General features: G+C 34.2%; 1 protein-coding gene and 1 long non-coding RNA gene across 2 annotated transcripts; both read left to right on the top strand.

Moving 5' to 3' along the window:
* The first annotated feature begins 3220 nt into the window (after positions 1-3220).
* LOC145572421 (uncharacterized) lies at positions 3221-5788 on the top strand. Its single transcript, XR_014096834.1, has 3 exons — positions 3221-3400; positions 4959-5059; positions 5721-5788. It is a non-coding gene; the product is annotated as an uncharacterized LOC145572421 (long non-coding RNA).
* A 4491-nt stretch (positions 5789-10279) lies between these two features.
* Positions 10280-12681, top strand: LOC145571199 (uncharacterized). The gene is made up of 3 exons (XM_081630270.1): positions 10280-10605; positions 11061-11461; positions 12272-12681. The coding sequence occupies exons 1-3, from the start codon at positions 10280-10282 to the stop codon at positions 12679-12681; spliced, it is 1137 nt and encodes a 378-aa protein (XP_081486396.1).
* Positions 12682-15487: the final 2806 nt, after the last annotated feature.

The raw sequence follows: 15487 nt of genomic DNA, 5'->3' as shown, positions 1-15487 counted from the left end.
TGGAAAGATGATGTAGATGGAGAGATGTGGAAGAATTTAGGAATAGAGTGGACCCCCAACTCAAATGACGAAAAAAGCGACTCATGCATGGACCTAAGACATGGTCATGGTGTGGAAAGAGTATGTACAAAGTGTGTGCATACTTGTGAGTGTAAATGATATGTTCAAGACTCGTGTCATGACCATGTGACTAGACTATGTGACTAGACTCAAACAAAGACTAAGTTAAGACTTCACGTATGTGCACTAAACTGGACAGGCTGTAGTATTTTAGTCATAACATTTGATATTTGACTCGAAATTGGACGAAACCAACGTCAAATGAAAGATAACACTCGGGGCTACAGATCCATAGGTTGTACGGCTCGTAACTCTTCCTAGAACTCCGGCTATGACCAAAACAAGTTGACGCTTGTGTAGTATACGGGAATAAAAATCCGGGTTGACTCAAAGGAACTATGACTCGATTTTAGTCATATTTATTAGCTCAAATTAATTAATCAATTAATTAAGAAAAGTCCTTTAGTCATTAATTATCTTATTTAATCATATTCATAATCACAAGTCAAACCAAACAGTTAGTTTAATCACATGTAAGTATGCACAAGCAAGTAATGCACAAGTAGTCAAATAGTCACAATATGATGCAATGAGTTTGTAACCTAACCATGGCTCTAGTTCTCTAAAGTTCAAGGATAAGGGTTAGTCAAAGAGGGTCCATGGTTATGAGTCCGGATGCATCGCGCGGAAGTCTTACCTTTGGAAGGGTTGGCGCGTATGGATGGGACCCCGCAAGTTAAACTTGCTTCCACGGTTTGGTGAATTCACAAACTCGGATACCCTTCGTTGCTATTAGCGTTCGATTAGATAGATGGAGCGTGAATTCCCAGAGGGTTATGGCCATATGTAGAACAAATATGGGTTCAGAAAAGTGAGAAAAACTCAATCAGGAAGTAGAATCGAGCAAACAGTACTAGAACTGGCACTACTACATAAACGAGCAAATGCAATGGTGTTTAGCAACGGTCAAAGGCTAATGCAACGTTTTTAAGCAACGATATGAGCTAATGCAATGATTTTTGCAACAATCAACGATAATGCAACGGGTTTTTGCAACGGGTATGGCTAGTGCAACAGTAGGTAAAATAACCGTAGCATTAGGCCTATTTAAGAATATAAGAAAATTAAATAAGATTACTATTAAAAAAATTCAGTAACCCGCCACTCTGCTTTCTTTTGTGCGCTATTTTTTCCCCCAAATTTCAAAACCCTTATTTCTCAATTCTACTGCGCTATTTTTCCCCAATTTTCAAAACCCTTATTTCTCAAAGCTTCCAAAAAAATCAATTGTGTGAACACCTCATTATTGTCTCAAGTTCTCAACTCATCTCCATTCTCAATCATACTCATCCTCAAATAGATCTCTAAACATCAACATTTCTCCATTTTCAAAGTTAATTCTTTGGAAGAGTATTGTCAGGATGCTACTTCAGTATTACAGGTTCCAATTTTCTTCAAACCTTTATTTCGTTTGCCAATTTGCATGTACAATTCAACTAGTGTTTTTTTTTAATTAATTTATGTTGTTGAAGTTGATGCTCATCTAAATATCTAAATTTTATACCCTTAAATATTTTAAACAATTTAATAATCTTTTTTTTCTAGTGGATTATACTTTAATTTGATTTGTACCCTCTTGTATTTTGTTAGAAGCTGAAGTAGTACTAGTTGGTAGAAGTTGCGTGGTTTTTTGAGCAACTTTTGCAGCTAATTGTTCTAATTAAATTAAAGATCTTAGTTAGAAACAACCAAATTTTAACTATTAAGCCCATATGAAAGAAACTCACGGCTCAATGGTATCCTAAATTTTTAATATAATCTTACAAGTATTGGAGCTTAAAGTGGTGGATTTTTATTTATTTTTGGTAAAATAATTAGTGGTGGATTTGTAATTTATTTGGTAAAATTAGTGTAGGAGTTGCACTATTTCGGAGGAATCTAAATTACAATTGTTTGTATGTCTGTATCCAACAAGTCTTATTGATGAGTTTGAGGAATCTAAATTACACTTTTTTCATTTTTATCTTTGAGGTCTATCAGCTATTCTCAGTTTGATCCAATTTGCAATATTTTACAACTATGATCAAAGTGAAAAGATTTGCTAGGATGAACAGAATTATATACAAATATGAGCAATTTCGTTCATAATAGTTATGGCAATTGAAAGAATGTCCCTTTAGTATTAAATTAATATGCTTTGTCAGATCCACTTCCTCGCAAGCCTCAAGCCAATTGCACCAGGTGCATGCAGGGATAATTGGGTTGTGGAAAATCTTGATAGTTGTCTAAATATCTGGAACAGACTTTATTATCTTTCTAGCAAACCTAATTTCCTTGCTGTAATTTGTTTTTTCAGGGAAGCCTACCAACTAAAATCCTCACTACAAATGATCTCTTAGATTCCTCGTTCTAATATACATGCCAAGATTTGCTTTCATTTGCATGTGAGTTTCTGTTGTGCTGTTTTTGTGGCCTCAACATTGATTCTGTAATTCTGTTGTGCCCTTGTGGATATTGTTTCATTGTACATATAGCTATATGTGCCATAGGAGTGGTTTCATTTGCATGTGAATGGAAGAACTTCTTCTGTGGTGCTTTTGTGGCCTCAACATTGAATTATTTCTTAATTTTGTCTCAACATGAATCAATGTTTGAGATGATGTATGAGGGTTATTAGGCTCTTTTTAAAGAAGAAATCAAATATATAGTTAATGTATGGGTGTGATTATAATTTACAATGATTTTCACATTAAAAATTTTCTTAACAAAGAATTTATTATGGATTTTTTTTAATGATCACGGAACTAGCTACATTAATTGATTATTTGTAGCTAAATGATTAAGAAGTTAGTGTTTGAAAATTACTCCCTCCGTCATCCCTTTTTTTCCCCATAGAGGTCAGATTAATAAGGGACAAAGTTTTAATTTCTTACATTTAGCTTGCATAATGATCATATGAGCTACTTGTGTATTAGTTGAGTGGCTTCAATCATGTACAAGACAACTCCTTTATACTTGGATTTTAGCCTCTGTACTTTCTCCTTGTTAAATTAGTTTATTGAAACCATTGTATTTGATTGGTTATTTACCCATGATTTTTGTGTGTGTGTGTGTGTGTGTGTGTGTGTGTGTGTGTGTGTGTGTGTGTTGCATGTTACAGGTCTTATTACATAGGAAAAATTCAACTTTTCTCCCTCAAAATTCAAGAAAAGTTGTAAATCTGCACTCCTTTGATTATTCTTGCTGCAAAAGCTTTATCTTTTGAGTGTGTTAAAAATATTATTTTCCACCCCTTCGAATGTCCCTGGTGCAAACTCATCAAAAGAACAACACCTCGCAGGTTTGTGTTCCTTTATTTCTATCTCGAACAATTTATCATTGTGTTAATCATACATATTACTAATCATGATGATTACTTTTATATTAATGTGATATCTTAAGTGTGTCTCTACCTGCGACATTAACTTGTTTATCAAACTATGATCTAAACTAGTACATTAAAACAACTCAGAACTTCCATACTTACATGCTCTTACGAAATTGTTACTAGTATTCAGGTATTATTGATATGTTAGAGTGCTTAATTTTAATGTTCCCTCTTTTCCTTGATTTGTTTCTTAGTGAACCTTCTTTTTTTTTGGTCATATTTTCTAATTAGAGTAATGGATAAAAGAAATAAAAAGTGGTGGACATTTCCTAGATGGAGTGATGAATTTGAGCACGGAGTTGATGAATACATTGAAAACACTTTTGCATCGAAGTCTCAAGGAGATGAAATTTGTTGTCCATGTGAAACGTGTCTCTACCGTTATTGGCATCCTAGAAATGTTATTAAAGAACATGTAATTTGCAACGGGTTTGCTCCTAGAACAGACATACTGTCAGAAGCATGGATAGATAACGAACGAGAAAATGTGATAGTTGACAATAATGTATCTTTGGACCCGAATGATGACATAGGGGTTGTTGAAAGATACTTTAAGAGAGGGTCCAAATGAAGATGCAAAGAAATTTTTAAAGCTTGTTGAAGAAGGCCAGCAAGAGTTGTACACAGGCTGTAAAAAGTTTACCAAACTTGCCTTTACAATTCGTCTGTTTGTTTATAAGTGCGATTTTAAGCTCACCAATGTCGCATTTAGTGCTTTGTTAGAACTATTTAAGGATGCTCTACCTGATGATGCAAAGCTGCCTTCTTCTTTTAATGAAGCAAAGAACTCTTTAAAAGTTTTAGGGCTAGACTATACTAAGATTGATGCATGCCCTAATGATTGTATGTTGTATTGGGAGGAAAATGAAAATGCAACAAGTTGTCATGTTTGTGGTACCCCAAGGTGGAAATCAAATGATATGGAGAATGTGGAAGGAAAGACTCATAAAATTCCTGCAAAAATTCTAAGGTACTTTCCAATAAAAAAAAGGTTGCAGAGACTATTTATGTGCCATGAGACTACCAAGTACATGACTTGGCATGTAAATGGACGTGAAAAAGATGGGCTTTTACAACATCCAGTGGATGGTCAAGCTTGGAAAGACTTTGACAAGTCGTATCCAATGTTCTCTGAAGAGCCTCGTAATGTGAGGCTAGGGTTAGCCACTGATGGATTTAACCCATTTCACACAATGAGCATTGTACATAGTACATGGCCAGTGATTTTGATAAATTATAATTTGCCTCCATGGATGCTCATGAAGCACGAGTATTTGATGCTGGCATTACTTATTCCTGGCCCTTTATCTCCTTGCAATGATATTGATATTTATCTACAACCATTGATAAAAGATCTTAAAGATTTGTGGGAATTTGGGCTGGAGACATATGATGCTTCAACTAATGAAAGATTTGACATGCGAGCAGCTTTAGTGTCTACCATTTCTGACTTTACTTTTACTATGTGCAGCATGGAGAAGAACATGGTGATGGTAATCATTGCGAGGATGGAACATTCCTAGAGTAATCGAACATCTTTGGTGGCCTTAATATGCTATATAAAACATTATTGTGAGTGTCATATATATTTTCAATTCAAATTATTTATCCTATGTTACTTTTTTTTTCACCTTGATTGTCCATGGTTATAATGAAAATTAATTGAATCAAAAAATAATTTACAACTACTAACACAAAAAAAAAAAAAACAAAAATATATATAAGTGTACACTCTTATAATGGCGGAAAGTAATGTTTCTTACTCCATGCTTTTGTTTTATTTATTATTTGATATCTTTTTTTTTTTTTTTTTTGCTACCCTGACTACTTTTTCTCCCTTTTGGTGTACTAAAATTGTTTAGCTAGGCTCTGGGTTACTATACCAATGATAACAATTAAATTGAAACAGAAAAATATAGTCTTTGGGTAAATTAGATAGATCCTAATTTAAGTTACTCATGTCTGACTACTAAGCTTAGTCATATTTAAGTATGTACTTTAATTTTTCTATCATTGTTTAAAAATTAAGTACTTACTAGAATGAGTGTTGAAAGTTAAATGTTTACTGGATTTAGGGAAGGTATGATCTCTTCTCAATCATACTTTAATACATCCTTAAATTCCACTGATATTCTTTATTTGATATATTTTGCTAATTTTTTTTTCTATTTAATATCAATATATTTTCAGATATAATATTATTGAATGCTTTCTAAATATTTTGTATTTACAGGCTATAACTCAAGAACAAACAAATGGGAGCACAATATATAGATATAATTTTTTGGTGGTGGATCTTTTTGTGGTTGTTGTTATAATTATTATGTGATCCGAAAAACTAATGTAAATCGTGGTATGTAATTATCTTTTGGATTATATAAGTATTGTTGAAATACTTCATTTTGTAAATTGCCAATATATTGGACAATTATGTAAATATTTTTGAAAACTTCTAACAAAAATGAAAATTTTATTTTCATTGATATACATTCTGTGTATTATTGTTTAGGGTGCAAACATCTCATTTGAAGTAAAAAAAATTAGTTTATATATATTTATATATAACCGTTGCATTTGCTATATATATAATATATGCATGTATGCGCGCGCGTATGTGCTAATTAAAACTATTAATATGACTTCGCGCCAATGAGAAAATGATGTTGCATTAGGCATTTTTAACCGTTGCATTAATTCTAATGCAAGGGTTTATTAAGTCGTTGCTCTAGGCCCAAATAACCGTTGGAATAGGGTCTAATGCAACGGTCCTTTACCATATCCAATGGGCCGTTGCGCTAGGTCTTCTAAGCCGTTGCAATAACTCTAGTGCAACGGCCTCGGATGCAACGGTCATAGACCCGTTGCATTAGGCTTACAGCAACGGATATTTGTCCTATTGCAACGGTTTTTTGGGGTTGCATTTGCTTGTTTATGTAGTAGTGTGGTTGAAGCAAGAAGGTAGATTTCTGGCTCGGTATTGGAAGAACGTAGCGTGAGACAGCAGAGCTTGTCGCGAGCCGATGACGTTGTCGCCACGCGACATTGCTATCGCACTGCGACGGGCACTGTTTTTTCAGCGCCAGTTCCTACATGCCTCAGCAGCTTTCTATTCTTAGAATTTTCTAGTATTTCGTAGCGTTATTTCGATTCTAGTTGTGAAAGATATTTCCCAAAATTCCTACGTGTAAAAATCCTATGTTTTTGACGCATTACGGATGGTCTATCCAATGCGGACCTTTTTATGCATATGTCAATAATGTCAATCAAAATTACGCACATGGATACTTAGAACGTTTCGAGTCTCATCCACTCATTCTAAATTAATGCCAAAATAAATTTTAGGAATTAAAATAGAAATCCTCCCCAGTGGAGTCGCCAAAACTGTAGGGAATATTTCAAGCATCCCACACTTGAGTCTCACTATGATCATACACTTAAGTATGGTGGCGTCCAAAGGGAAGGAAACTAGAGCAAAAGAGTCGCCAACAAGTTTTAGGAACTTGTAAACCGTTCACAGGGTGAAGGTTACACCCCTTCACGATCCATGAGATCGCTAACTCCATAATGGTCCTGAACCATGACTGGATATTCGGGGATGAAGGTACAAATCCAACCTAAAAGAGATTGAACCTGCCCTAAAAATAGGCCTCTACTTTATTCTTCTCATATTCATGTGCGCTTGCTGACTAACATACAATGAATAGGTTAACCCTAAACCTGTTTAATTTATGTTGGTTGAATATTAATGCACAAACAAATCTATTATTGGCGATCACTTGAATATTAATGCACAGAGTCCATCGCGGCGCGACGAGACAGTTTTTTACGAATTTTGTTTTTATCATATCTTTTGATTAAGAAGTCAAAATAAGTAATATAATATGTCGTTGGAAAGATCTAGAAGTCTACTTTCCAATCCAATTGGAATCAGATTGAAATATTTTGTAGATAAAAAGATATGGCCGAAATAGTAGAAAGGTATCAGTTTTGGATAGAGTTTCGTATTTCTTTCATATCTTTTTCGTTATAGCTTGAAATTAATATTATAATATATCATTGGAAAGATAATTTCATGATCTATCTAACCATATAAGATTTAGATAAAAATTATGAGGTACAAAAATAATATCTGATCATCTTTGAACGTCTTTCATTTCGAATAGAATTGGGACTTAAAAAAGGAAAGTTTTATCCAATTTCAAACTCTTTGATTTTCAAAAAGGATAATTAAGATCTTTTAGAAACTTATAGAAGTTTATAATTAATCCTAATTAGTTTAGGAATGGGATTAAACCTTTGGACCCTCCACATGATCATTGGGGCGTAGGTAAAATCCGGTTTGAGCCCAGTTTAGTATTTTGGTCATAACTTCCTCATTATTCATCGGAATTGGGCTTATAATATATCGTTGGAAAGGTTTTTTCAAGCCCCATCTAACTACACTATTATTGGACCCTTATCATGGACCAAACTAAAGTGGAATGGACATTTTCATAAATAGAGTACATTTTCGAAAGAAGAAAGAAGTATTTTTATTAAAACAACCGCATCACAAGACTTTTCACACTTTCACTTCGTTTGATAATCAATGACGTGAAAGATATTCATCACTGGGTTTGGTTTTTGGGGGGACACAATTAGGTGTCTACAATAGCCGATAACCGATCCGAAAATCCGGGTACCTGAAGCCTGGATACTTGAACTTATCGTTTCGGTTTATGGATATCACTTTTAGTGATATTGGTTATCGGGTACCCGAACCATTAATACTAACGGTTGGGGTACCCGTCCCATGCTCACCCCTAGTCTATGTGATGTGATAGGATCGATAGACAAATAAAATTTATTACCTGTAACAAAAGAGAAAGTGATGCATCTAAATTAAAACTTTAATTTTTTAAAAAGGGATGCATCTAAATTAAAACTTTAATTTTTTAAAAAGTGATGCATCTATTACAAAAATGGAGAAAGTATAAAAATCATACAGTACTTTGTACTCCTTGTCTATTCACCACGTGTTTAGTATATTTTCGATCACCTTTATGAAAAGCATCTTTGTCAATATTTCCGTCTGATCTATATGTAGTGACAACAAATTAAATTAACTTAGACTAATTATTTGAGGCAGTCCTTAATACTCCCTCCGTTTTATACTACTTGACACAGTTTTTATTTTCGTCCGTTCTACAATACTTAACACGTTACTAAATATAAACGAGATCACTAATAAAAACATACTTTCCTATACTCTCTTTGGGACTACAAACCCTAGAATTCAATTAAATCCTACATTTTCTCTCCTCACTACCCCCACTTCCTGCCCTTTTTATTTTCTTATAATTTACTCTGTAAAAATATAAAAGAGAATTCTTTATTTAATATATAAATATTTTAGATGAACTTACTTGTAGTATTTTTTTTAAATTACGTGTCTATTCCAACGTCTCAAAAGGGAGTAATCTACATGTCATATTATTAGATGACTATGGTAAGATAGCGTCAAAAAAATATAGGGTGGCCTAGGTAAGTCCTTAATAATCTATGTCATGCATTTAACTTAAACCTGTTCCTTGTCAAAAGAAAGGATAGCGTGGCCTAGGTTGGTATTGTAGTTGACTCAAAGAAGTCGCAACAACTAGTCACGTTTTTTATGTTTTGGAGTCCGTCAAAAGTAAAAACTAATCACGTTTTTCATGTTTTGGACTTTTAATTTTTAAATTATTTGTTTGTCTTTTGTTTCGGTGATTGTCCTGGAGTTGTGCACCTCTTTTTTACGTCGTAAATAAACTTTTTTATTTGGCCGTGGTGTCCCATAAGAAGACTTTATTTGCCACATAATTGTTAACCTAATTTATCATTAATCATACCTAAAATTAACATGAAATCAACACCACTTGCCTTTACCCAACAACCTTAAACAAGTTTAGCTAAAATAAATTTTGAGTTTAAAATTTTTACAATGATAAATCGTAGAATTGTAAAACGTGTTCGGATCATATACCAATATTTTAGCTTAACAACATATTGGTACAATTTGTTCATATTATATACGGTGATTTTACCAAATGTCACCGAGTTTTTTTTTGAAAATACACTAATTGCCGTCGCATTTTTTAAAATTCACCGAATGGCATCTAATTTTTCAAAAATTCACCAAATGCCATTAATGACTAACGGTCGTTAGCTCCGCTATTTATTAGGGTTAATGGTGACACGTAACATAATATAATTGGTTCCTTTTAATCATTTAATTTAATTAATAAAAATAATATTTTATTTCTTGATTTTCATGATAAAAATTGCTCGGACAAAGTTTTGGGGTCATTTTGAACCTTTATGAAAACAAATTAAGCTCGAAATTGGCAAAAAAATAACGTAATTAACCCGTTTTGCATGCTGAGAAAAATATCTCAATTTAAGTGTCATTATTTTACATCTGGGAAATTGTTCGAGTAAGGTTTTGAGGGTCTTTTTTAACTTTTAAAGATCCAAATAAAGCTCAGCAAAAAACTAACATACATGCCCCCTTTTGCAATTTTTAAAGGGAAAAAAAAATCTAAAAAACACAAGATGAGGCATTTACATCATTTTTTTTCCAATTCCGAGCTTAAATTTGGTCCATAGTGAAGGAGGGAGCCCCAGTTTCTCTTCTTGAGAAACCACTAAATGGCAAGAATTGTAAATAAAAGCAACATTATTAATATTTTATTTATTTATTCATTGCTGACTCACTCCTCTCCCTCATTCCCTTCTCTCTCTTACTTCCTTCTTCTGCCGATTATCAACGTGACAATGGCGGAATCGTTACCGAGATTAGACAACAACCCACCACCACAGCATAAACCAACCCCAAACCACCATCTCGACAACCATTTTCGACAATTTCTTCCGGCGCCGAATTCTATGAAAACCCTAAGAAAAAGTGGAGAAAGAAAAGACATTGTTAACCCTAGAGGGTTAAACCTCAAAAACTGCTTCAACGGTGGAGCAAAAGGTGCTTCAATGGAGGAGAGAAGCTGCTTCAATGGTACAACAAAAAATGTCAGTAATTGTGCAAAAGGAGAAATTGCTTTTAGAAAATTACATTTTTATCCTTGTTTTACTAGCTACAAAGACAAGTTTATCCCTATGAGAAATGCTCCTTGTTTCTTAAGAAGATAAACTTAGAATTACCCATAGCGAAGCCAAATGTCCTCCAAAACCTTACCTAAGCAATTTTCATGTTTAATAAATAACGACATGTAAATCAAAATTTTTTTAACATACAAAATGAGGCATTTATGTTATTTTTTTTTGTCAATTTCAAGCTTAATTTGGATCCATAAAGTGGTAACTGGCTAACTGATACTCAAAGCCTTAGCATAATATTTTTCGGCACACTTGAGAAAAAAATTAGAAATAATAATATCAACTTTCACGAATTTCATTTCAATAATTACAACTTTAGATTATTGTGGAATAATCCGAACTTTGGAGGCTTTTGATCTTCTTCCATCCTAAAAATCGATGACCAGTTGGATGAGTTAATTTTTTTTTATTTACTCTTTTTCCCTTCTCTTACGGCGAACATTAGCTTCTGGGCAACCCTAACGCTCAACATCCCTGATTTTACAAGGCATGCCAAATCCCAAAAGGATCAGATCATAGGTCAAGTTGGCTTGCCTATATTTATGGGCACATTCATATTTGTTGGGCTAGCCGTGACCTCTTTAACCAAAGTGATCTTTGGCCGTGTGATCTCAAACCCATCCAGCTCCTCGGAGAGATTGGGGGGGTTCACCACAATTATTTTGGCAACTGTCGGAATCAGCCTCGCCACCATCACCACCAATATTGCTGCTAATGTAGTTGCCCCTGCAAATGCACTGGTTAATCTCAGCCCATCAAAGTTTACATTTTGGAAAGGAGCTCTATTAACAGCATTGCTAGGCATTGCCTTTCAACCATGGAGATTACTAAACTCAACTGCTATTCGTCGCTCCCATTTTACCGGGTAACGCTCCTTTTTTTTTGAAATTACCACTATGCCCTTTATGCAATATGGGTTATAAAAATGACCTTGTTCCCCATTTGGACACCATACATGAAACGGTACCCTTACTTCACGACACTGTTGTCCCGAGCTTCCCAAAATCGGTCCCCACGACCTTGCAACCAAATCGGTCCCCACGACCATCTAAAATTTCTATTTTCAAAAATCATTAAATTTTCCGACGGGTCTTGGGTCATGGACGGCGAGTGGAACATACGTACGCCGGAGAATGCGTCGGATCATTCTGTAAGTATTTTTTTTTTTATTTTCGGTAAGTAGGACATCCGCCTAAAATTTCCGGATGTCCTAGGTACATCCGCCTAAAATTTCCGGATGTACCATGGAACATCCGGAAATTTCAAGCGGAAGATGGGATCCGCCTAAAAAATCCGGATGTTCCATGGTACATCCGGAAATTTCAGGCGGATGTACCTTGGCACATCCGGAAATTTCAGGCGGATGTACCTAGGCACATCCGGAAATTTTAGGCGGATGTACCTAGGGACATCCGGAAATTTTAGGCGGATGTCCCAAATTTTTTTTTTTTTTTTTTTTTTTTTTTTTTTTTTTTTTAAATTGTTAAGTACGTTTATCAACATATGTCTTGTGATTATTGTTGTGATTTAGTATTTGATAATTAATGTAATTTTGTTGTATTAATGTGGGTCGGGAAGGAAAAAACCGTATTTATATATTAAGGGTAAAATTGGAATTTCAAGAAAAAAAGGGAGCGTTACCCGGTAAAATGGGAGCGACAAATAACAAATCAAGTGAAAGTTTTGTGTATACCTGGCTTGTAGGTTACTCGGCACTAATGGGGCCAATAGGGGGAATAATATTGGCAGATTACTATATCATTCAGAAAATGAAGCTTAATATTAATGATTTATACACATTAAAAAAGGATGGATCCCGCGAAACCCAGACACGTTTAAACCCCGATTCCAGCCGCCCAAACCACCAACCCGCCTCCCTCCCCCACGAAACCCAGGCAGCAATTAAACCACCATCGCAATTCCGGCCACCAAAAACACCACCACGCCTCCCACTCTTTCCCCTTCCCGATTCCGGCACCTCGCCCGATTCCAGCCTTCTTCTTCTAGGGTCTGGTTTGGTGGGTTTCGATTTTTCGAAATCCCACCTTTGGGGTTGGACTAGCTAGGGTGGAATCTCGGTCTTCGGCGCGGTGGTTTCTTGGTGACGGTGGTTTCTAGGGGTGGTCGTTTCGGTGGGTTTGGGCGGTGTGTGGGGATGGTGGTGGCTGAAACTTATGTGGTGTTGGTTTTTTTTTTATTTGATTTGATTTTATTTTTTTGTTAATTTTTTTTTTAATTTTAGACAAATCAAATTGTGACACGTGTACATTACACTTAATAAAAAAAATACCTTTTCAACCAGTTACTAGTTACCCGGGACCATTTTCAGCGGATTGGGTATAAAGGTAGGATTATTAAAAAAAATCCCAAAGGTGGAATTATATATCGTGGACGCTCAAAAGGTGGTATTATTCAGCAATTTTTCCCTAAAATTATTAGCAAAAGTACAAACATACACAAAACTACAAATAATATATCACCTTTATATCTAAAAATCATTTGTTAAGTTAAACACCATTTATTTTATAGCTATACTACATTCTATAAATCAATTTGTGATAATATGTACGTATAGTAGTATAATTTCATAAACAAAAATGTAATTAACTAGGAGAAATTCCAAGTTAATATCCTATATTAACAGTTTTTGTTAATATAGAGGTATCCACGTCTTTTCGTGCTAAATATTTAGGGGTAAGTTTGGAAAGAAATGCGGAAACACTTAATATCCCATTTGCCACACACAACTCACCTCGTCGTCTTCAGTTTTTTGTTTGTTGACAGAAAGAACGCTATTTCACACGGTTTAGTATTGGCGCATAGCCCTATATGTTTTAGAAACATATAGGATGACAAAATGTATCATTACTGCTTAATAAGTAACAGGTGACTTGGTAGGTATTTTAGGAGAAAATAATCAACGATATAGGATGACAAAAAGTACCACCACATGTATAATAGTACACAAAAAATACTATTAATACAACTTATACTTTAATGGTACATTATATGACACAAAAATGTACCATTATAGAAAAACATCAAATGAAAAAAAAAATAATAAAAACCCCTTATTACCCTCCTATATGCATGCTAAACATATGGGTGCTATGCGTCTATATGCACTCAACATTTAGCACAGCTAACGTTAATGCAGATGGAAAAGTTCATTAGAAAAACTCATTTTCAATGGAAAAAATAGTACAGGAGTGAAACACCTACCCCTTTGGGGTTTACCATACCCTTAATTTCACCATTTTTCTTAGGGTTTTCTTTTAATTTTGCGACGAAGCCGCCAAAAATGGTAGTGTTTGGAACTACCACCTTGTTGTTTGAGTATGGGGCGGGTCGTCGAGCTTGACGGTGGAAGTTAATGAGCAAAGGAGAGAATCAAATAATACTTGCGAAAGAGAGAAGGTGGGTCTTCTCTTTCGTACCTTCATTGTCAAAGGGGCAAGGTTGTTGATTTTATCTTTTGGAATCGATAATTCGATTACATACCTATGATTTATGGAGTAGCAAGATCCAAATTATTTGTTGAATGTCGTTTTCGTTTGACCCGAGTATAATTTCGAAGGAGTTCTTGATTGTTTTCTTTGGCTGAATTAATGGTTTGTCTTTCCTCCTTAAGCAAGTTTGCCGGGGAAAATAAAGCTAACGATATTAACTAGGGGTGAGCGTAGCAGGGTACCCTGTAAAAATATCAAGACCCGGAACCGGAACCTGTTGCAACAGGTTCCTAAGAATAGGAACCGGAACCTGCAGGTTCCGGTTCCTAAACAAGGTACCCTGTCTGTCAAAGTAATCTTAATAATTACTTGATAAATTGTGACAAATTTATTTTTTTTAAAATAGATGATCACAATAAAATCTTACAACTTTAGTATAGTACTTCAAATATAACAAACCAACACTAATTGTCTAGAATATTTAATACCATATAGGTTCCGGTTTTATGTACCCTATAGGAAACCTGTACTAACAGGGTACCCTACAGGTTCTAGATCCAAAATTTTATTACCCGGAACCGGAACCTGTTGCAACAGGTTCCTAATTTTATTACCCGAAACCGGAACCTGATCAACAGGTTCCGGGTTTGAAACCTGCGGTTCCGAACAGGTTCCGGTTCCAAATCAGGGTACCCTGAATATTTGCTCACCCCTAATATTAACTCTACCATGAAGTGCATTCACTTTAAAGAATTAGCATACTGTTGGAGTAGAACGGGTACACATCAGCGTTGTTTTATTAAATGAATATAAAACGAAACCAATGCATTTATTTTCCATTTTGCCACTATATTAACAACTCATGTTAATATGTGATATTAATAGGGATAGCCTCATTAACTTCAATGTATAGTTATATTGAATTGAAATTGAAATAAAATATTAGTTAGAGGTATTTGAAAAAAAAAATTAAGTGATGTTTTAAAGTAATTTCTTTAACATCTATATATGAATCAATTTATTATAACTTTTTTGGCAAAATTTAATATTACTCCATTTAAAAGATAGTTAAAAAGGAGTTGAAACAATTTTTTTTTTTTAAAGAAGTTGAAATAATTATTTAGGTAAATGTATATAGAATAATTATAAACACCAAATAAAAAGGAAAATATATTTATCATAAAAATAATATAAAAGATTTGAAATGATATTATTATAGAATCAAATATTAAAAAAAAAAAAAAAAAAAAAAAAAAAAAAAGATTAAAAAGGGAAGGGGAGTTTTGGAGGGAAAAACAGCAATTTCTTTTGTGCTCCTAGAGTACGATGCTCTTTGTACTCCAGGTTGTTATTGTTTGATGTTATTTCAAGTGTTTATTATATAATTTAATATTGTATATAATGTTATTTTATTATGCAGTAA

The sequence above is a fragment of the Chenopodium album genome, chromosome 12, assembly GCF_948465745.1.
Source record: "Chenopodium album chromosome 12, dcCheAlbu1.1, whole genome shotgun sequence".
Taxonomy (NCBI): domain Eukaryota; kingdom Viridiplantae; phylum Streptophyta; class Magnoliopsida; order Caryophyllales; family Amaranthaceae; genus Chenopodium; species Chenopodium album.
Note: the sequence above shows the minus strand (reverse complement) of the source record. Positions and strands in the feature narration are given on the sequence as shown.